This window comes from Perognathus longimembris, chromosome 6 (genome assembly GCF_023159225.1).
Source record: "Perognathus longimembris pacificus isolate PPM17 chromosome 6, ASM2315922v1, whole genome shotgun sequence".
Lineage (NCBI taxonomy): Eukaryota > Metazoa > Chordata > Mammalia > Rodentia > Heteromyidae > Perognathus > Perognathus longimembris.
The window spans coordinates 1,152,001-1,174,948 of NC_063166.1; the positions used below are offsets into that span (position 1 = coordinate 1,152,001).

At 53.9% G+C, this 22,948-nt stretch overlaps 1 protein-coding gene across 14 annotated transcripts in view; it reads left to right on the plus strand.

The window, feature by feature from the left end:
* Positions 1-22,948, plus strand: part of Dst (dystonin) — a 290,647-nt gene that overhangs the window by 21,810 nt on the left and 245,889 nt on the right. For all 14 annotated transcript variants that reach the window (XM_048347587.1, XM_048347588.1, XM_048347569.1 and 11 more), the window contains exon 3: positions 8,109-8,309. In XM_048347587.1, coding sequence (XP_048203544.1) covers positions 8,109-8,309 — 201 coding nt within the window. The remainder of the gene's footprint in view (positions 1-8,108; positions 8,310-22,948) is intronic.

Genomic DNA, 22,948 nt, shown 5'->3' on the forward strand with positions numbered 1-22,948 from the left:
TAGTCTTCTTCCTCCTTTCCCTGGTCTCCTTCCCCCTGGTCTCCTTTCTCCTTCCCCTGGTCTCCTTCCTCCGGGTCTCCTTTCTCCTTCCCCTGGTCTACTTCTTCCTTCCTCCTCCCTCCTTCCTCCTGGTCTTCTTCCTTCCTCCTGGTCCCCTCCCTCCTTCCTCCTGGTCTCCTTCCTTCCTCCTTCCTCCTTCCTCCTTCCTCCTGGTCCCCTCTCTCCTTCCTCCTGGTCCCCTCCCTCCTTCCTCCTCCCTCCTTCCTCCTGGTCCCCTCCCTCCTTCCTCCTGGTCCCCTCTCTCCTTCCTCCTGGTCCCCTCCTTCCTTCCTCCTGGTCCCCTCCCTCCTTCCTCCTGGTCCCCTCCCTCCTTCCTCCTGGTCCCCTCCCTCCTTCCTCCTCCCTCCTTCCTCCTGGTCCCCTCCCTCCTTCCTCCTGGTCCCCTCCCTCCTTCCTCCTGGTCCCCTCCCTCCTTCCTCCTGGTCCCCTCCCTCCTTCCTCCTGGTCCCCTCCCTCCTTCCTCCTGGTCCCCTCCCTCCTTCCTCCTGGTCCCCTCCCTCCTTCCTCCTGGTCCCCTCCCTCCTTCCTCCTGGTCCCCTCCCTCCTTCCTCCTGGTCTCCTCCCTCCTTCCTCCTCCCTCCTTCCTCCTGGTCCCCTCCCTCCTTCCTCCTGGTCCCCTCCCTCCTTCCTCCTGGTCTCCTTCGTGCCCTTCAGCCTCTCTGAAGGACGCTTGCCTGGTTCCTGCCTCACAGGGCTGCCCCTGCGGATCTCTTGTGGCCTGCTTTGGATGTAGGGCTTGTCTTTGTCTCCGTCTCTGTTTTTCTCTTTGAATCTCAGTCCCACCCCCTTTCCTGTTTTCTTGCTTGGTTTGGCTGTGTAGCCCAGGCTGGCCTCAAACTTGCAGGTGTGCAGGTTAAAGTTCTCTTCCGTATTGAGGGGCCTGCGCAGTGACCGGCTCTGTAAATAGCACTGCTACCGCAAATCACACCCTCGCCTTCTAGTTGCGGCTATGGGGTCTCTGAGGTGATCTTGCTGTTGTTGTCCTTGGTCATGAAGCTTGAACTCAGGGCCTGAGCATTGCCCCTGAGCTCTTTTTACTCAAGACTAGCACTCTCCCACTTTGAACTACAGCGGTACTTCTGGTTTTTGACTGGTTAATTGGAGATAGTAGTTTCCTGGGGACTTTTTGCCTGGGCTGGCTTCGAACCATGATCTGCAGAGCTCAGTCTCCTGAGTAGCTAGGATGACAGCGGTGAGCCCCTGGCTCCCTGCCCAGACATGATTCTTGAGCTGCCGTTTGTTTGCACAAAGCCCTTTCCTAATTGACCATATCACTAGCCACGCGCCCACGAATCAAGTCCTCCTCCCCCCCCCCGCCCCCACGACCCCTGTGCTCCTGTCATGGCGCTGCTGACATGTTGGGAAGTTGGGCTCTGTGTTTGTCTCCTGTCAGCTCTTAGGGACATGGAGTTTGCCGGGGCGTGGCCTGGAGGGAGCACACACACGAGAGTGAGGGGAACGCGTGATGTGGCACCTGTGCAGGAAGCCCCACGGGACCACGGGGACTTTCGGAGCTGCCCCCAGAGGAGGCAGGACACCCGAGCGTGGGCTGGGCCATGCAGCCCTCAGGGTGGGGCGGGGGCTCAGCCGAGCAGCTGGGATCCCAGGCCTGGCCCAGGAGGGGGTCTGGGTGGGGCCCGCCGCATCTGGAAGACCACTCTTGTGTCATTTCTTCCTTGCCTTTTAACTACAAATATAAATACAAATACAAATGCAATATTGCTCTCATAATTGGTGTTGTGTTTTTTTCTTGTCAGTCCTGGGCCTTGAACTCAGAGCCTGAGCACTGTCCCTGGCTTCTTCCCGCTCAAGGCTAGCACTCTGCCACTTGAGCCACAGCGCCACTTCTGGCCATTTTCTGTATATGTGGTGCTGAGGAATCAAACCCAGGGCTTCATGCATGCTAGGCGAGCTCTCTACCACTAGGCCACATTCCCAGCCCTGGTGTTTTGTTTTTGTAAAGCCAAACATATTTGTTTTTTTACCTATGATTCACTCTCCTGAAGTGCCTGGAGTCGGATTCAGTCTAAGGGTAATCAGAGCATAGACTGACTCCGGCAGCGCGAATCCCGTGGCAGCCTCTCCCGTGGCTCCCTCGCTGTCCCTGGGGTTGGTGGATGGTGGCTTGACCCCTAAAATGCAAAGTCCACGGGAGGCGTCCAGGTGTGAACACGCTGTGCCGGACACCGGAGGCTGCATGGATCAGTTCCGGCCTTTCCTTGGAGTTCCATCTAACTACGCACAATATCGGGGAGCAGTCTTCATCCCCATTAGGAAAGCAATGCAAGTGGGTGCCTTGTAGTATCATCTATGTATTTGGCGAAACAGCACAACAGATGCTGTTTAATCTGCCGATAGAACCACAAGCAGATGGAGGAGACATGGCTGCTGGCGGTATTTAGACTGACCTTCTTTAAAAAATGTATTTTTATTGTTGTTGAAAAGGTGATATACAGAGGGGTTACAGTTGCATACGTCAGGTAAAGAGTACATTTACTTTTGGACAGTGTCACTGCCCCCCCACTTCCCAGGTCTCCCCCCTCAACCCCCCCCCACGAGTTGTGGGGTTCATTCTCCGCACAGTGGGCGGGCCTTTGTTTCACGGCTTGGTGGTGGGGTAGGTGCAGAGCGCAGGTCCCACACCCCGGCTCACGGTTGCCCCCGAGGCCCGTTGGGACCCTGCCCCCGAGGGCTCGCCCACGTTTCCCTCTGAAGGTCAAATCGCACTCGACCTTGCAGGCCCCACGACCTCTGTGGTGGCTACGGCGCTCCTTTCGGTGGCGCGGCGCGGCCATCGACTCCGTGTGAGCCATAGACGCACAGACGGACCTGGCTGCGTTCTGGTGACGCTTGCAGAAGCAGCTGGCGCCAAGGTGGCTGGGGGCCGCCGTTTCCTGACCCGAGGCGGAGCCTCTGCCGGCGCAGTTCCAGCGCTGGCGCTGGTGTTTACCGAACGCAGGCGAATGTCTCACCGCCAGCCCTTACCTGTGAAAGGGGCACTGGAAGGGCCGCGTGCCCAGAGCCCTGCTTCTGTCTCAGCCGCTGAGAGGCAGGAAACTTGGCCTCTCAGCCCTGTGGCTCCTGACACCCCGGGGGGAGGGGGCGGGGTGACGGGATGTCTCCGCAGACTTCTCCCACGCCGCAGGGCAGGGAGAGTCCATGGTGGTCAAGAAGGCGGCCAGTGTGGAGGCCACGCGGTCCCATCCCGAGGAGGAAGACCTCTGCGGGGAGCCACGCGGCGGCGGAGGGTGGAGCGCGTGGGTAGCCCTGCCCCCGAGCTCACTGCGCACCGGCCCTGCGTGGGAGGAGGTCAGAAAGCAGCGCTGGACACGGGGAGCGCGGGAGAGGCTCGCTCTCCCTGGTGCTGCGGACCTGAAACCACAGACCACTCGCTGTGACTCCCAGCCGTGCCGGGCGCCTTCCGCCAGCCTGGTTCCCTGCGGATGCGCGGAGGGCTCCCCGGGCCGCTCAAGCATTCCTTTGCTGTCTTGGGACCCAGAGCCCGGAGGCGTTTTCCACCCCGTCTGACCAGATGAGCGGAAACCAGAAGGGCTGACGCGACCGCGTCGGAATGAGCCTGTGTTGGTGACTTGAAGAGTCTGGGAGAACGCGTCGATTATCTGAGAGTGACTAGAAGGGTGACATGTCTGTGCAATGGTGGGGCGCAAACTACGCTGGCTGTGGACTGGAGAGGTGAACCAGGAGGAGAGTGCGGTGTGGCCAGGCCACCTGCCGGTGTGACACTGAGTAAAGAGACACTTGCGGCCCTTAGAAGAGATGCCTCTGAGCGGTTTCGAGCTCACTCATCCCCCCCATGGCCGAAGGGCGTGGTACCCAGGCAGCATGAACTGGGTGGCTAGAAATGGATTTGTGCTGACGCCAACCCGTGTGAACATCTCTAAGAGCGCATAGCACCACCTACCGTCTGAGCACCACAGTTGCTTCTGCTAGAAGCCAAGACTTCTTTAAAATGAAATTTAGGACAAGTGGTAATACAAGTAACGATGAAGGGTAGAAAGAATGAGGCTGTCCAGGGAGGCCTCTGTGGTTTATAGTCATGACCTATAAATCCCCATCACAAGATCCAGGAAGTAAGCGACTTAGTAATTACAATGGGAGTGGGTGAACGACTATTCGTATGGCGTGCACAGGGCTAAGTACCTCTGTGGGCAACCTCACTGAAATGCCACGGTGGTTCTGGAAGGAGGCGGCAGGTGAGGGCTCCAGGGTGTGGGACTGTACTCAAGCTGCGGTCACACAGCTCGCGGAGGCAGAGCTGGAATTGGAGCACCGTCATCCTGGGGTGTCCCTAGAGCAAAGGGCTCTTCTGCGATCAGGGCAGTACGTGTGTCTATCTGCACCACACCCCGGTTTCGTTTCATACCCGGTTACAATCAAGAACGTACTTGAGACCACATTACGGTATCCAAGTATGTATTTCATGTACACCCCTCATATGCCTAGCAATCTAGCCAACCCCGAATCATACCGTGAGCCGAGTGCTTTACACGCATCAGGCCGCGTGTCAGTCGGAGCAAGCATCTGCAGTAAGTACTGGTTTTAATCCCCGTGTTACAGGTAAGGAGAGAGCTACGTAACTAGGGGAGCTAGCCCGCCTGTGAGAGGAGGGGGGCGGCCGCGGAGTCGGTGTGCTCCGCTGTAGTGCTTGTGAAAAGATGCTTGGAAAGGGCATAGCTGTGTTGGGACAGGAGAGCAGTCACTGATGGAGGGGTGAGCGCGGCAGAGAGCCAGCAGAGCGGATTGCCGTCCTGTTCTGAGTATCATAAACAGCTCCGCACTTTCTGTCCTCTTGGGCAGTTGGGGTAGACTTCCTTATCTCCAGAAGGTCTGTAGTAGCACCTTTTTAATCTCTTTTGATTCTGTCTCTTTAAGGGGGTTTCATGCAATCTTTGTCACCTAGCGTTTCTAGGATTTTTGGCTGCAGAATGCTACTGGTACTAGCACAGAGGATGCAGAAGTCGATGGTCTATGGTTTAGAAGAGACGAATCTGCATTCTCACCCCGGAGACTCACGCTGTTCCCAGTGCAGCAGCCGGGAGCTAGCATGCTTTCATCCAACGTCACCCAGCCAGCGCGGGCCGTCGCCCGGCGGGAGAGCACGCGGCAACGTGGTGAGGACGCCACCTAGCGTTAGACGGTGGCTCCTGGAGGCGCCCAGAGCTTGCGGGGAAAGCACCCCAGTGCGGCATTCCTCTGTGTGAGCGTGCGCTGGGCGGGGTGTATGCAGCCTCCACATCTACAGAGCAGCCCCGGGGGTTGCTGGACCTGACGTGTTGGGTCCCAGCTGCTCCACGCGCAGTTTTGCCCTCCCTCTCCTCCTGGCTCCTCTTCGCTGGCAGCTGCTGGGGGCCTGGGGGCAGGCGGAGCAGTGAGGGTCCTCGAGGACCACTCTAGGGCGAGGAGACCAGCCGAGCTTGCACGCCAGGGGCGGGATGGGAGCCCAGACGAGGGCCTCCCCAGTGACAGATGCATTTGCATTTCCTCCCTAGTGACCTCGGTTAACCTTGGGGCTGTACCCGCTCGCTCGGGCTCTGCGCTCTGCGGCGCAGCCTCTGCACTTCCCTCCTCTCTTCAGGGCAGGCCCTGACGCTGACCAGCCTCTGCAGGTCTCGGTGCCTGTGTTCTCAGCGTCCCCTCGTTACGGGGCTCTCGGGAGGGGACTCCACGCCCCTCTAAGAGGCCACCACTCAGAGACAGTCTTAAGCAAAAGGATGGATTTACTGGGGAAGCAAAAAGCCAACTGACCGGCCAGGGACGCGGCACAGACTCGGGAGCCGAAACCGCGACAGTGCAAAGCGGGCTGACCGGCCAGGGACGCAGCGCAGACTCGGGCGCTGACACTGTGACCACCAGGCCACTCAAGCAGGGGTTTAAGAAGGAAAAAACCACATAGTCACGCCTGGCCACACGCAGGTGGCCAATGGGGTTACAACCTGCGCCATAGTATCTGTGGTCCAAATTGGGGAGCTTATCTGCTGTTTGGTAAACAGGTGTTTGTGGGGTCCCCTCACAAAGCAGGGGGATGTGCTTACTCATGGCGCAGGCGGGGGGGGGGGGGAGGCTGCTCCTTCCTGGAAGGGCACAGGTTTGCTATTGTTAACCGTGAACGTTCCACAACGCAGGTGGTCAAGCAGTTTACACACTCTTATCACGGGGTGGGGGGGGGCTTGGGGGGGGCGACCTTCCCTGGATGCCGAGCAGACAGAGCACACACCTCCCAACCCTGAAGCTCGGCAGCGGGGGAGAGCTTAGTGAAGAGGGAGTCAGCTTCCGCTCGCTTCAGCACCCTGAGCCTCCCTGGGCCCCTTCCCATTCGTCTCCGGCAGTTCTTGCTGCGGCCCCTGCTTTTTTTTTTTTTCTTTAAACATCTCTTTCAAGATTCAGGAGATGAGAAAGAGAAGGGCGGGTGAACTGGACCAAAGCGCCTTCCGTGCATGCCTGGGAACAATGCCGGGAGCCCCCTGGTCTGAGTCACACCCGCCACTAAAGTAACGGATAAGCGAGCTTCCAAAGGCCTGTGCACGCACGCCCGCCCTTCCAGAGCGTTCCCTGCCCACCCCCTCCTCAGCCCTCCCTGCGCGGCTGGCACTCCCACCCTGGCGTAACCTCCAGTCGTGCAGCTCATTGCTGCAGGAGCGTCTGTGGTTTCCTCTGCCCGGAACACAGCGCGCAGTCATTCTTGACGCGCTCGCCGCCCCCCCACGGGGCCAAGGCCGGGGCCCTCGTTTGTCTGCTGGTTCTCGGAGCCCTCAAGTGCTGAGGAACCGTTTCCCGGTTCCCAGGCCAGGCACGCTCTGCAAGGACAGACGTGGATCTGCGTCGTCCTCGGAGTTTCCCAGGATGGGCTGCACGTCCCCACGGGCACCGCGTGGCCCACTGAGCTCTCCTTGTCCCGAGAGCCGCCCTGACTCTCACCTCATGCAGAGATGGAAAATGACCCTCGATTTTATGTCTACCATCTTATTTAAAACAGGAGGCGCCCTGGAGTAGAACAGCGGGGCACAGAAAGCTTCAGCGTGTAGCTCTGTTTAACCTGGCACTTGGCCTCCATTTTACTTCTGGATTGTCTCTGTAGTGTGTGTGTGCACACATGCATGCGTAGGTGTATATGCCTGTGCATGTGTGTATGTCTGCATATGTGTACGAATGTGTACATGTGAATGTGTGTAAGCCCGTGCGTGCGTGTGTGTGTGTGTGAAGCTTCGCCTTCCTTCCTTACCTCCTCCAGAGACGTCTGCCCTCGTGAGTGAAGTGTGGTTCGTTCTCCTGCAGAGCATCTGCCCCGTGCCCCCCGCTCGCTTCATATCAGAGCCCAGGAATGCTTTTTAACGCCTAGTCACAGTGTGTATAAGTGAGACAGGCACTGGTGGTTCACACCTGCCACCCTAGCGACTCAGGAGGCTGAGGGCCGAGGATCATGGTCAGAAGCCAGTCTGAGCAGGAACGTCCGTGGCGTGTGGCTCCCGTGGTTGAACATACATAAGTCTTGCGTGAAAAAGCAAAGGGAGGGCTGGGAATATGGCCTAGTGGCAAGAGCGCTTGCCTCCTACACATGAAGCTCTGGGTTCGATTCCCCAGCACCACATATATGGAAAACGGCCAGAAGTGGCGCTGTGGCTCAGGTGGCAGAGTGCTAGCCTGGAGCGGGAAGAAGCCAGGGACGGTGCTCAGGCCCTGAGTCCAAGGCCCAGGACTGGCAAGAAAGAAAAAAGAAAAAGCTAAGGGACAGCACCTCGGCCCCGAGTTCAAGCCCCATCTGGCACACTCGACACGCCCCCCCCCCCCCCCCCCAGTAGAGCAGATGTCAGCCCCGTCCCCAGGGCACCGGGAACCGGTCATGGCGGGCGGTGCTGTAGACATGGCCGTGCTGGGGCCAGCCCCCGCCCCCTCCCGCGCCCGCCGGCTCTCGCCGCTCCCCGTGGGGGTGAAGAGGAGTCGTGGGGCTGGGGGCCTGCGGGGGCTGGTGGGGAGCCTACCCCGGAGCCCGTCCCGGGGGGCCTGACCGCGCGTTCTGCCTCCTGCCGCAGGGATTCCGAGCCAGCCCCCGGCACGTCCGGAGGCGCGTGGCCGCCGCCGCCGCCGCCCGCCTGGAGGAAGCGAAGCCCGCGGTGGAGGCTCAGCCCCAGAGCGAGCAGGAGAGCGCCGCCAGGAAGAGGAGGATCAAGAAGAACAGCCGAGTGCAGCCGGAATTCTACCACTCTGTCCAGGGCGCTCCCGCCCGCAGGCCGGTAAGTGGAGAACGGCCTTCTGTGAGAGCCGTGATTGTAAGGATAAGTGGGGTTCGCGGTCTCTTCCGTTTCCTGTTTCCCCATCACGTAATCGGGGTGTCCGCTTGGATCCCCGACAAGGAGCTGTGAGCTCACCCAAAGCCCCAGATGTTTTTGGAGACGATCCCGAGGGGCTGGCTAGTGACTGTGGGCAGCGGTGACTCACGGGAGCTGGAGGTCTGGAGTGAGGACCGGCTACGGGGCCAGGAGGGGAGGAGGGGTGACATCATCCCGGCCGGTGGGGTGGAGAGGGCGTGGCAGGCCACACGGCCCCTGGGGACGGCTCCAGATTGGGGGGGGGTGCACGTGGAGGAGCGGGGCTCTTGGCATCCAGCGGGGTGAGCCCGCCACGGCCGCAGGTATGGCCCCCGGGTCGCGGCCTAGGGGTTGTCAGAGGACAACGATGCCCTGTGTTGGCTGGGAGCTGTCTCTGCTTCCTAACTTTCTTAATTCCGTGTGTGTGCATGCGCGCGTGTGTGTGTGTGCGCACACACGTGCTAGTCCTGGGACTTGACCTTTGGGCCTGGGCACTGCCCTCTTTTTCCGTCGAGGCTGGTGTTCTCCCGCTTGAGCGGCAGCTCCACTTCTGGGTTTTCAGTGATTAATCCTCCGGTCTCAGCCTCCCGAGTAGCTGTACAGCAGGCGCGAGCTCCGGGCGCCCACTGCATGTACACTTTTTCACCGAGGCGGTGGTAATGAAGGATTTGCGCCTTAGGAAACGGTGCTTTTCAAAGGCACTTCATGACTGCAGCCCTCTACGTTGCTTTGACATTAAAACATGCCCCCGCCCCATCCCCGTGCTGGGGGTCTGCTGTGGTTTCCTGTCCCAGCTCAGGAAGCCGTCCGGACTTGACTGGAGAAGGTCTCTGTAGATGACAGCATCGCCCTTCCGTAGGGGTGACCGTGGCCACCGTGGCCACGTGGGCAGCCCCACGTGGAGACGGGTGGGAAGCTGAGAGCACTGTGGGGTTGGGGGCTTCGAGTCTGCTCACGTGGATTGAGTGGTGAGAGCCAGAGCTAGGCCCCACCCCCTGCATTCTCTTGCGAACCCTCCGGGTGACCGCTGAGCTGGCCCGGACGCCCGGACGCTGCCCGGGACTCTCCATGCTCACGGTTGCCTCGTGAACTCTGCCCTGCCTTCCAAGCCTGCCGCAGGCTCGCAGGACTTGTTCAGCGAAGGCTCTCTGACCTTTCCTGTCAGGTGCTCACTGGAAGAGTTTTGTAAGGGACTGTCCACAGAGGCGCGGCAGGGCTCCGCGTGGACCCGGCTTTCTTCTCCTGGCCTGGGGACACAGCGAGGGCAGGGCCTCCTCATGGCTGGGCAGGAATTGAGCTTGTCCCACAGGAGCTAAGGCTGAGAAGGGCAGCCAGTGCCTGCCCCCACAGGGCCACAGCCGGCAACGAAGCTGAGGACACGACCGCCCGGCCACCGAACAAGACAGAGACTAAAGGGGGTCAGGGCTGCGGACAGCAGAAAAACACATGGGGCAGGCCTTTGCCAAGTTGTCCCCACTCTCTGAGCCTCAGAGTCCTTATTGGTAAGTGATAACAAGAGTAACTACTTCTTAAGAGTTTGAAGAGGGACCGAAACAGCATAGGGCAGAACGAGGGATGGCCACCTGTTCAGGCTAGATGCTTAGTAAATGGTGGTTCCTTCCATCGCTCTCCATCTGTACCAGGTTTTGGGGGGTATATTCTGGTCTAGAATATCTCCTGTCATCTAGATGCATCTTACTGAATACATGGATAATATTGGTACATGGGATACAGCCTAGGAGATGAATTGTTCAGTGCTGATCAATACAGGAATTTGGAGATGGAGAGCTGGGCTTCCCCGTGGCCCAAATAGAGTGGTAAGGCAAGACGTGGGGTTGCATTGGTCTCTGAGATATAAGGAGGGACTGGCTGGGGAAGGGGTTGGCAATGGGGGAGGAGCAGGAGGGCTGAGGTATTTAGGATTTATAGGAGAGAAGTACAGAGGGAAGGTAGTAAAGCAGATTGGGTTCAGGACACACCCGGAAAACCACTTACTGAAACTTCTCCTACAGTGGAGCTGGGGCGTGTGGGGACTCCAGGAAAGAAGACCTGATTGTGTAGGCCAGTGTGTGTGTGTGTGTGTGTGTATGTGTGTTGGGGTTCAGCTTTGGCCTTGAGGGGGAAGGGCAAAGGGGAGCGCTCCCGAGACGCCACCCTTCCCCCAGCCCTGGGGGAATGTGGAAGCAGGCCACAATTCTCTGGGTCCGGAACCAGAAGAACTGGCTTTGCAAACAGCCCCCCAACTTTCTCGCCAGCCCATGTGCTCCCCGTTCGCGGGCTTTTCGCCCCTGGGGTGGCGCTATCCAAGTGACGTTAGCTCATGAGGGGGTCCTATGACAAGCTCGCCAGCCTATCGCCAGCTCTCTGGTCGATGACCCCTTCTCTACTATATCAACTGCTAGCCCCTCCCTTATTAAATCAGATTTGCTCTTGAAGCGTCTCCGAGATCCGCGTACGCCTGGCTTTCTTCACGGGTAAGGAGGGAGGAAAAGCGATCTCGTACGGCCGCGTGCACCTGAGGTCTTTCCTGAGCCCCCCACTCCACTCTGGCCTTACCTGCGGGTCGGGTGACCAGGTGAGAGGGTGAGAAAGGGAGCGATTGGAGGAGAGTAGAGCCTGAACCCTCCACGCCAGGGGAGGCGACCTGAGCCCGGCGTGTGTGTGTGTGTGTGTGTGTGTGTGTGTGTGTGTGTGTGAGAGAGAGAGAGAGAGACAGAGACAGAGAGAGAAACAGAGAGAGAGAGCGCTACCGTGGCATGCTGGTATGGGAGGAAGGCCTTTGCTCTGCCTTCTCAGACAGAAGGGAGAGAGGCAGAGGAGAGGCTGGGAAAGGCAGGGGAGCTGCCTCACTGCTGGAGCACACGGGGTGTGACCAGGGCCCAGAGGCCCACTTCCTCCTCTGATTGCATCTCCTTTTTGTTGTCATGGAGACCAGAGATTGTCAGTCCACCCTTGGGAAGGCCTTGAGGCCTGTCCCTGGTGGTTCCTGTGCCACCAGGGGCCCCAGAAGGACACACCCTTGTTTTCGTGTCACGTGGGAACTTTCCCTGAGGCTTTGTTTCTCCCACAGCCCACCCACAGCCCACCCACCGATGGGCTTCGTCCTCGACGCCTCACCCACAGTGGCATTCGTCACCGTCGCCGATTGTCGCTTGGAGGTGGGATAAAAATAAACCATCTGTGGTGACTCAGGATTACTTATTTGAATGACTTAGTACCAAGCACTCCAGGGTTTTGTAGTGGCAATCTGTTCAAGGCCTGAGAGAGAGGAGGGCAGGATGAGAAGTGCCTGCAAAGGAGAAAATGGGGCCGAGGGCAGGGGTGTGTGTGGGGGTGCTCAGCGGAGTGCCTGCCTGGCACGCGCTCTTCAGGGACAGCCCAGGGCCCCAGGAGAGGGAGCAGAGCCACGAAGCACAGCTGAGCAGTTTGGGAGCAGGTCTGACTGCCCTGGAGATGGCCCTCTGGAGAGTACAGCCAGCTCCGAGCCCTCGGCCGCCCCTAGCCCCTTGCTCCGCACGCGTAGCCTGTGCTCCAAGCGCCCGTGAGGAGTTGTAATAGGGAGCAAATGCCAACTTAATACGTGCACTCTTCATGTTGTTCCTGTGGATGATGAGGTATCTTAGAGTTTAAATTAACAAGACAAAATTATTCTGTGTTTCTTGGGATGTATGGCAGATATGAAGCTCTGTCCCTAGGCTGTGTAGAGATCTGTGACAATCTTGAAGGAGAAAAGGAACTCGGACCCAGGTCCCCCCTTGGGCGTCACTGCAAAGCGGCCTGGGTTTTCTGGGTCCGGGAGGGTCTGAGTGCCTTGTCGGCGCAGGCGGAGCCTGGGTCCTCCCGGCCTTGCTCTGCCCCTCCCGGGCCCTCCTCTCACGTCCCAGCTACTCTGCCGAGTGGGAGCTTGCCTCCCACACAGGGAAGCCTTTGAGGCCACGGAGCGAGTGGGTAATGGAGCCAAAATGAAAACCAGACACTCGCTTGAGCTGTGAGCAGGAGAGGGGAAATGACTGGTGATCACATTTCTGGTCCTTGACGTGATCTTTATTTGAGGCAGCCACTGTACAGTGCTTTAACCACCTTTAATTTCAGCAGAACGAGGGATTTAAACCCAGCCCCAGCACTCGCTAGGCAACTGGTCTACCTACAATGTGAGCCAGGCCTGCGATCGTTTTGCTTTCGGTTTGCTTTTCATATTTAGTTTGTTTTCTGGTTGTTTCAGCCAGGCTGGCCTCAGACCACCATCCCCCTACCTTATATCCTGAGTAGCTGAGATGACAGGCATGTACCCCTACCTCTGGCCCCCTCTTAATCACTTTTGAGGCATAGACGGCAGATAGGCAAAGCTAACCCCGTTGTGTTTTAAACCATTGTGTTAATCAAGACCAACTTTACAATAGGCTTGGAAGCCATAGATAAGACCTCGTTCTTGTCAGACGTTGTGCTGGCCTGTGTGCTTCCCTTGTGAGGGCCCCCCGGTAAGTAGTGGGAGCTGTCTGTCCTGCTGTGGGCTCCTGACCTGCCACAGCTCTCAGGCCACTACATGTTACTGTGTCTGGAGCCAGGGTCAGGTACGAGGAACTAAAGGGCTCAGCACATGGGAAGACAACCAAGCATGGAGACTTTATTCCTGTTGCATTTCACTTGACACCAGTTCTGTTTTTTGTTTGTGTGTTGTTGTTTCATACAACAACAGGATTGCCTCCATTTCCTGCGACTCAGTGCTTCTGAGACCTTCTCATACAAGCTGAAAGAATAAATGTCTGGTGGAAAATCGCTGGCAGTCCAAGCTGCCATGCAGGCGGTGCGGTGGCTTCACCTCGGTCTGGTGCACATCTGGCCTCTTGCCTTGGAGCCCTGGTGCAGCAGGCGGCTGCCTTGTGGAGCCTGAATTCAGGTTCGGGAAGTGGAGAACGAACAGACAGAGCACATGGGATGGAGTTCTCTTGCTTTCTGAGGTGGTGAACACAGAAGAGAAGCAGGTTTGGGGAAAGGGATGGAAGTCAAATGTCCACTGTGAAGGTGTTAAGTTTGAGATATCTAAGATGCCTTAATGAATGGATGTCATGGAAGTCACTTCTAAGGAGATGCCAAATTCATGGGCCTGGGTGAGATGACCAGGAAGGGAATATTGATCGATTGATAGAGAATGGAAGAGGGCTGAGGATGAATCTTGGGTCCTCCGCTGTGGAGAGTTTAGGGAAAGAGTTATTAAGTTGAACTGTTTGGCCTGAAGTTTTCTCCACACATTGTGCCTGGTCGCCTAATTTGGTGTGTAGGGAGACTGCATCCTACTCTTGCAACAAGCAGCAGACCTTTGGCCAATCACGGAGACTGAGCTTTAGTCAAGACAGGTTCAAGACAGCTATTCGCCTCTGGTTGAAGTACAGAAACACCCTTGTGCTCTCGTCTGCTTTCTGGGCATCACTTCTTCTTGTCTAGCTATCACTGCAGGGAGAGGACCATTCTGAACGACTTTGGCTTTGGGGCTGCAGCTTGACTTTAGAATGGCAAGTAATGCATTAAAATTTGTAATCCAAGATCTGTGGTGATTTCCTCTATTACAAGGAAGATGGTTTCTTTAAGACCTCCAACTGCCCTCCTGGAAATACAAACTGTGTCCTCAGAGCTGGGCCCAGACTCGAGACATGGGCTTGAGGACAGTCATTTTAGGTGAGAAAGGGCCCTCAGGTAGAGACAGAGGAAAGAGAAGAAGGCTTTCCAGACATGCCCCTTACTCTCCCTGTGCTCACCCCTACACACGCTTTGTTTCCCTCTGTCATGGATTCTGATTTTGAGTTCGGGGATACGTCTGCTTGTCTGGCTGCAGCTTGGGTGGTTGCATGGCTGCAGGATATTTTTATACCATCATTTCAATTTTTGACAACGAATATTAACACAAGTGTAGGCATCTTCATGAGGGATGGCTTCTCTCTTTCCTTTCTGCCTATATTGTTTTTTGTGGTTTTTTTTGTTGTTGTTGTTTTTTGCCAGTCCTGGGCTTGAACTCAGGGCCTGAGCACTGTCCCTGGCTTCTTTTTGCTCAAGGCTAGCACTCTGCCACTTGAGCCACTTCTGGCTTTCTCTGTGTATGTGGTGCTGAGGAATCGAACCCAGGGCTTCATGCATATGAGGCGAGCACTCTAGCACTAGGCCACCTTCCCAGTCCCTCTGCCTGTATTGTTAAATGGCCTTGCCTTCCTTCCTTTGCACACACGTGGATCCGGGCAGAGCCTCAGGCCTGACTGCAGCCCACTCCTGACTTGGGCTCTCAGCGAGGACTTCCCTTCGTTGCTGCATGTTGCTGTGGCTGCCTGTGAAGGCACGTGAAGAGTGGAACCTTACAGAAGGTTCTTGAAAAGCTAGTTTCTTTTCTATGCATGTGGTCCTTTCTCTTTGGCCTTTCTCTCCTAGGTGTAATTCTTATTTTTCTAAAACATAACCTTCTTTGAACTCTTCTATGCCACCACCAAAGGCTTATGTGTTGTTGTTGTTTTTTTACTTAGAACACTGGTGAATGGCATCTAAAAATGCACTTATGATTTAAAACTTCAGCAAAAAATGTAAAGTAGACAAAATTATATTAGCATATTGTTCCATTTTACCCCAAGAAGGACTTCTGTTCTTGGAACATTTATGGATACGAGAGTGGAATCATTATTGAAACCAAACATACTGAAAAAATGAGTAAGCCATCATGTTGTCTGAGTCTGCTCACTCGAAGGAGAAGGAGTCCTGGCCTAAGGAGTTAGTTCACAGCAAGCGGAATTCTCCTGTTCCCCTGTTACTTTATCCTAGCAAATTATGCTTCTGTCTTCTCGCAGAGCCCATAAAACTTTGATGATGGCTAAGATGGGCGCGATTGCATTGCCGATCGATCTGAGCTAGGCTAGAATAGTGACGTCACTTTCCATTAGGTGCTGCTCGCTCCAGTGCGGGCATTTGCTTCCATGCCGCTGCTCCTGGCTCTGCCTTCCCGTTCTGCAAAACAGGCAGGCCAGCCAGTTCTTCATGAAGGAAGTTTGAAGCTGTTAGGTGTCTGGAAATTTCATTTTATTTTAGATCAATAAGAAATGAAGATGGATGGTTGAAAATGTGTTTTTTTTTAAAGATACTTTGCTACATAAAACTGGACAGTTGGGTATAGCTGTATAAAGAAGAAATACATTTCTTATAAGGAATGTGTGCTTTCATGCCATTAAAAGCCAATTAATTTTAAATAGCTAGCATCAGAGTTGGAAAGAAACCCATTTCCTTAGTCATCAGTGCAGCATTTCCCTTGACCTGATCACAGTCAACGGTGACATGATTTTCAGGCCTTTCTCCTTGTCCTGCATTCCAGAATGGTTAAACACTGTTGAGCATCAAACCTTTGTCCTCAGCCTCCGAAAGGTCACCGCTGTCCCCCCAATGCGAGCCGGCGCTGCCCAGGGGTGCCCTGGGCTCCAGAGCAGAGACTTGAACAATCTCAGAACAATCACCCTCAGCCCAGGTTTGCAGTGCGTCCCTCCTTACACTCGGTGTTCTTTTTGCCTCCATGAAACAAGCGATTACTCCCCATTGAGAAGGTTAGGCTGATTTCTTCTGCTGATGACAAAATGGAGATTTTGAAGATTAAACGATCAGATGATGGGTCTGTGTCAGAGCCTGCACGATTGCTGTTCTGGGAGTGAAAGAGTGCGTGCGGTTGGCGAGGTTGAGGACCCTGCCACGGTCTGCAGAAGCGCCCCGCGGCTCTTATTCTAAGGCAGAAGGAAACTGTTGGTCCCGGAGGTGGAGGAGGAGGAGCTGGGTGAGGAGACCGGGTGTCAGGCGTGGCCAGAGGGTTTGCCAGTTACTTACTCTTTGCGTTATACTTGTAGTTATTTCCAATGCTTCTTTTAGTTACTGATTTGATTTTGAGTGGGAAACAATTCTTGTATCACAGGCACCACGTATTTTCCTATATATGAAACTCAGGGCCTGGGTGCGGGCCCTGAGCCTCTTTGTGCTCAAGCCTAGTGCTCTACCATTTTGAGCTACAGTGCCACTTCCAGCTTTTTCTTTTTTCCATTTTTCTTTCTTTTTCGGAGTAGTTTATTGGGGATAAGAGCCTCATGGACTTTCCTGCCCCAGCTGGCTTCAAACCATGATCCTCAGATCTCAGCCTCCTTAGTGGCTAGGATTACAGGCGTGAGCCATTGGCATCTGGCATTAATTGATTTTTCTTTTTTTTTTTTTTTTGCCAGTCCTGGGCCTTGGACTCAGGGCCTGAGCACTGTCCCTGGCTTCTTCCCGCTCAAGGCTAGCACTCTGCCACTTGAGCCACAGGCTTCTGGCCGTTTTCTGTATATGTGGTGCTGGGGAATCGAACCTAGGGCCTCGTGTATCCGAGGCAGGCACTCTTGCCACTAGGCTATACCCCAGCCCTCACTATATACATTTTTTTTTTTGGCCAGTCCTGGGCCTTGGACTCAGGGCCTGAGCACCGTCCCTGGCTTCTTCCCGCTCAAGGCTAGCACTCTGCCACGTGAGCCACAGCGCCGCTTCTGGCCGTTTTTTCTGTATATGTGGTGCTGGGGAATCGAACCCAGGGCCTCGTGTATCCGAGGCAGGCACTCTTGCCACTAGGCCATATCCCCAGCCCCTAGTTGATGTTTTAAGTCATCTCTTACTAACTGCTGAGCTAGGTCGACGGACAGTCAGAACAGCACAGCTTTCTCAGAGTCACATAGTAATCAGCATCACTTTCCTCTGTGCTTCTGTTCCGTCTCTGACCTTAGTGATGACAAGAATTATGTCGCCTCAGAGGAAGATGTATGCTTCGTTTTCTAATACTCAGCCCCAAGGGCTCCTTGGATTTTAATAAATATTTAATGATGAATCACTAGTGAGTTCAGCTTTCATTTAGTAAGGGAAAGTTGTAAGGTGAGAGGTCAGAGAACACTGGTGGAGAAAAGAAAATCTCAGGCCGGGTTATGGTGACAGTTGCCAGCTTGGCTGACGCTCTTTTGAAAATCACCTGCTTATCATAGGAATAGGAATTGCAGTAGGTTTTTTTTTCTCATGTGCTACAGGGTCACCCATTTTATAAATGGACTGGGTCCAGGTGAATGTTGCTTGAGGTAAGACAAGCCTTCTAGCAAGTGTATGCGCGGTGTTGGGCATGCGCAGCGGATTTTTAATTCAGGTTTTAGCAATTCCTAGCTCGGTGAGTTAGTGACGTCCATGCGGCTTAGATTCCTCAACTGTCAAATGTGCACGAGGGTCACCATTTCAGTATATCGTTATGTGAATTCATCCATCTCTGGATTTAATAAGAAGGGAGATTTCCCATAGTACTCTGTTTAACTCAGTAGTTAAATTTTATTGCCATGGAACAAATCCTGGAATTAGGCAAAAATATCTGAAAAAAAAAACCCACAAAAAACCCTGAATCTTATCCATCATCATAGAAAGTCAGTAGATAATGTCTAAATTCAGTGAACTCAGGTACAACTATGTGCATATTTTTAGAGCTATAAAGACACATGCCTTAAGAACTAATGGGCTGAGCCAGGCCTGGTGGCTTAGGCATATAATCCTGCTTGCTCGGGAGGGAGACAGAGGTTTGAGACGAGCTCAATGGAACAGTTTCTAGCACTAAGTACAGGGAGCGCAGTGGCTGGGCTCAGTCGCCCCACTGACAGTGGGAAGCAGGATCACACCTCAGCTGGGTAGATAAGAAAGCCCTGCTTTGAAAATAACCAGTGGATAAAGAGGCCAAAGGCATAATTCAAGTGGAAGAGCATTTAGTTAGCAAGCATGAGGCTCTGATCTGATCCCCAGCACCATGGGAAGAAAGGAAGGAAGACAGGAGGGGAAGGAAGGAGGAGGGGAGGGGAGGGGAGAGGAAGGGAGAGGAGAGGTTGACAGTTGGTGACTGGGGTAATGGAGAGAAGAACCTAGGGAACACCGTTCTTGTGGTGTGCTGTTTTCAGGGCTTGTTGGTGGTAGATACTTGTATGTTTGCTGAGGGTTGGAGCAGATTTTGGCAGTAGGGTGGGGAGATAAGGACTTTTTCAACTGTTATAAGTTGGGAGAAAGAACTGATAACTCTAGAGAGATGTAAGAGGGAATTGACAACTCTAGAGAGATGGAAAGTGGAATTGATAATGAAGGAGAGTAGAAGATGGCTTTGATAACTCTAGGGAGATGGAAGAGGGACTTGGTAACTCTAGAGAGGTGGGAAAGGGAATTGACAATTCTAGAGAGATGGACGAGGGAACTGACAGCTCTAGAGAGATGGAAGATGGATTTGGTAACTCTAGAGAGATGGACGAGGGAATTGATAACTCCAGAGAGTTGGACAAGGGAATCAGTAAGTCTAGAGGGAGTGGCTTGGACACCGAGCCAGGGAATGCTCGAGGCTCTGCGTCATGGGGGTGGATGAGGAAGAACAGGAAATCTCCACCTCTGGAGTGGATCCAACCAGGAAAGAGGCTTGGAGATGAAGATTAGCTTGCAGAGGGGAAATCGACCTGGCGAGCTGGACACTGAGGGCCACACTGCGGACCAGGACGAGAGGGTTCAGAGTTGGTTCTGTCCCCCGGATGACATCCTTCAAAATGGGGGTGTGCCCTACTGCACTGCTAGTAGGAATGTAACCTCATACAACCACTCTGGAAAGAAGTATGGAGGTTCCTCCAAAAATTAAATGTAGACATGCCCTACGACCCAGCCATACCACTCCTAGGCATCTATCCCCAACAATAGGAACCAGGATACAACAAGGACACCTGCACCTCCATGTTCATTGCCGCATTGTTCACAATAGCGAAGATATGGAAACAACCCAGATGTCCCACTACAGATGAATGGATTAAAAAATGTGGTACCTATATAGAATGGAATTTTACACGGCCATTAGAAAGAATAAAATAATGGCATTTCCTGGAAAATGGATGGAACTAGAACAAATCATGTTGAGTGAGACATGCCAAGAACAGAGAGACAAACGGCATATGGTCTCCCTGATATGTGGGTGTTAGAATTAAAATGCAAAGAGAGAGAACAAAGCAAACAGGTTTCAAGATACCAAAACACAGTAAAAAGCAAAGAGGACACAGAATGAGTGGAAAGTGTGTGAGGATAGTAACAATAATAACAACAACAATAATGTAGCAGAGGGGACCATATAGCTACATTGGACCCTGATGAAAGAGAACTAAGCAACTCATGGGTGGGAATGGGAAGGAAGGAATGAGTGAAGGAGGGAAGAGATGTTACTAAACAAAAGGAAAGCAAGGTACACGTCACCTGAAATGGGGGAAATGATTTTATTGTTAATGTTCATAGGCTTCATAAGCTGTGTAGAGGAGAATGACAATTTCATTATTGTGAAAGTTAACATGTGTACTGTGAAGTATATGTAGTAACTGAAACCCAATTTAAAAAAAAGAAAAGGAAAACCAGAAAACCAAAATAGGGTTGCGAAGTGGCTGGTGGAAGAGGAAGGAGCTCGGGCGGGCGGAAGCTTTGCCGCCGAGGGGTTGGGTGACGTGGATGTCTGAGGGGGAGTGTCATCTGGGCTTTCCTCCACAAGCCTCGCGTCGCAAGGGGGCTTGGTGGCATTTGTTTCTTGGCATTGCTCAGCTGTGGGGCATTCATGACAGCGCAACTCCAAAGCCCATGCCAGTCCATCTTCCTGAATGTTTGTGCTAGTTTGTCAGCACTGGCTAAGCAAGCATGAGGAGCTGTGTTCTTCCGAACACCTTGTCTCACTAGGTTTTGTGAACCCCGTGTCAGACCTCGTGTAACCTGTTAGATCTTATGCGAGGCCCGGTTCTGATGCCTGGTCCCCACCTGTCCCTGTCTCCTCTCCTGCACACCAACACCTTCTCCTCTCCTCTGCTCTGTGGGCTCTTTGTGCTCTTCTTGTGACTTCATGCATTTCCTGGTCACTGAGTTCTAGGTTGTATGATTGTATCGTCCCCAGATTCTACTTTTGATTCCCTTTTCTGATTTTTTTAAAAGTGTATAGCTGTGTTTAATTTCTGAAAGTTACAGATCTGGAGTGAGGTCTGCCGGTCTGTGTGGGCGTCTCTCGTTTCTGTAATTCCCCCACGGCTCGTGTTTCGCTGTAGGTTTGGGGCTATTAAGAATTTATATTTGACTGAACTTTATCTGTGGCCAGTTTTGAGGCTCCGGCTCAAGGCACATTTTGTTTCCAAGGAGGAGCTTTCTTTATTTTTGCCCAACTCTCAGCTTTGGAGCTTTGCATGCTGCGCGGGGATGAAACATCGACCGCAAAAGACAATGAGGCCCAGCACGCAGTGGGGGGCAATGGGTGGCCCCCCTTTCTGGCCTCAAAGTGGAAGCTGACAAGCCTCCTCTCGAGCTCCGGAGCTCTCCTTTTGCTTTTCTAGACTGTGCTTTTGCTTTTGCCTGGGGCGCTGACAGGTGCCTGGGCGTCATGGGAGGATGTAGGTCGGGTGTTGGCGTGGCGTTTCCCATCTCTGCTCTTGCTCCCTCTCCGTCTCTGGCTGTCTGTCTCGCGCTCCCTCTTGCTGTCTCCGTGTCCTTCACGTCCCCGCACCTCACAAGCCCGGCCGGCCCCCGCGCTGCCTTCCGGGTACCTGGGATCCCCAGCCTTGTTTCTGTGGAACGGCTGGGGCTCTGCACGGCGGTGTCCCGCCCAGCCAAGTCCGCCCCGGGTTCTTCCCCGCTTTCCCAGAGTCCCCAAGGTTCGCGAACCAGGCCCCGGCTGTCACGGAGCCCGCGCCCTCTGCCCAGCTCTGCGTCCGGTTCTCCCCTCCGGAGTGATTCCACCACCCTGGGGGCTGCTGTCCCCACGGGTGAAGCAGATGACAGCACCTCCGTCATTCCCAGCGAGAGCGGAACTCGCGTCTGCTCTGGGTGTGGAGGGGCCTGGCGTGACCCACTTAGTTTCAAGTGTTTAATTGCAGTATATACGTATCATGGCAGTTAAGCCAAATCCCGTCCTTTTTCTATTTTTTTGAGACAGGGTTTTGCTGTGTAGCCCAGGGTGACCTCAAACTTGTTCCTGTTTCTGTCTCCCCAATTCTGAGAATAAGCACATGCATGCTTTACCACACTCCGCAGTATCCAGTTTTTACTTGCAGGGTGTCTTCAAACTCAGACTTGAATATAAAGCCTCAAATAGACATTTTCATTTAATACCTTTTATGACAAAATCAAATGTATTATGAAGCAGGAATTACAGTCACGGAGGGACGTTCTTGTTTGTTTGGTGGCACTGGGGTGAGATTCGGGGCTCTGTGTTTGCTACCGCCGGAGCCGCGACTCCAGCACTTTTCCCTGCAGGTTCTTTTCCAGGGCGGTCTCACGGGCCAGCCTGGGCTGTGATTGCCGTGCCCATGCCTCCCGGGCGCACTTACCTTGTGCTTCTGGCACGGTGGGACCGCGGGGATGACCCACTTCACCCAGCCTTTGGTTGAGAGGGAGTCTCGCAAGCTTCTCCTTGCTGGGGCTGTCCTGGAGTCACGTTCCCCTGATCTCTGACTTGAGCCACCGCACTGGGCTTATTTTACGCTTTATTTATTTATTATTTATTTGTGTGTCTGTTCGTTTGGGGCAATTAACTTTCTAAAAGCTATTTTTATTTAAGATGTATTTTTTTAAGGGAGCGTGAGCTGTGGGATTAGGAGAGGTATTTTGCGTTTCCTTGGTCACATACCCTGTTCTGTGTAGACTGTCACTGGCTCACTAGCTTTACACGTAGCTCGGTGGATGCATGACGAGGCTCTTTACAGGCTTGAAGAGGAAACATGAAAAGGTATTGAAATTTGGATTCCAGAAGAGCTCTAGAGACGATAGACGTGTGGACTGTTGAGAGACCCCAGAGGTCGCGTCCCAGGGGCTCCTGGATTGTCAGCTGGAGGGAAGAAGACCGCAGCGGCCTCTGGCCTCTTTCCCAGCCCTCTCTCCATTCTCGCTGGAGCAGCTTCGATCTCTGTGGAGATGCCACGTCTGCTGAGCCGTTTTTAGTTCTTTTCATGCTTGTGTTTAAATTCTACATCTATTTTGTAAAGTAAATGCATATATAGAATTAATTTATAAAACCTATGTGTTTTTACATTTAAAAGAAAGAACCCAGACATCATAATCTTTGGAATTTATGGGAGTATTAAGATGGCCATGCAGATATCCTGTTTATTTGTACAGCCTGGGCAATCGCCATGACTCCAGGCAAACTTATCTGTTTATTAGAGCAAAAAGAATCAGGAAGTCTGACATGCAGAGGACTCAAGACACCAAGGAAGTCAAAGTGGCTTTTCTGAAACGGGAGGGCTGGGTTTGCTTTCGTTGTTGTTTTGTTTTTAAAAAAACAGCTTTCTTTTTTTTATGCTTTTAAAAACTATTTGGGAACTTCATTATCTCTCTGTAGCTCCAGAGAAAACCATAAATGAGGCTGTAGAAAAGCAAGTTGTAATGACCCCTGCCTTTCACCTCCATAGCGTTCTTGGTGCGAGGCGAATGAATCACCACAGCGCAGCTGGCATTTCATACGTCCGCCCGTAAGCCGGGCCCGGGGTGAGGGGAGGCCATCCACTCATTTAATC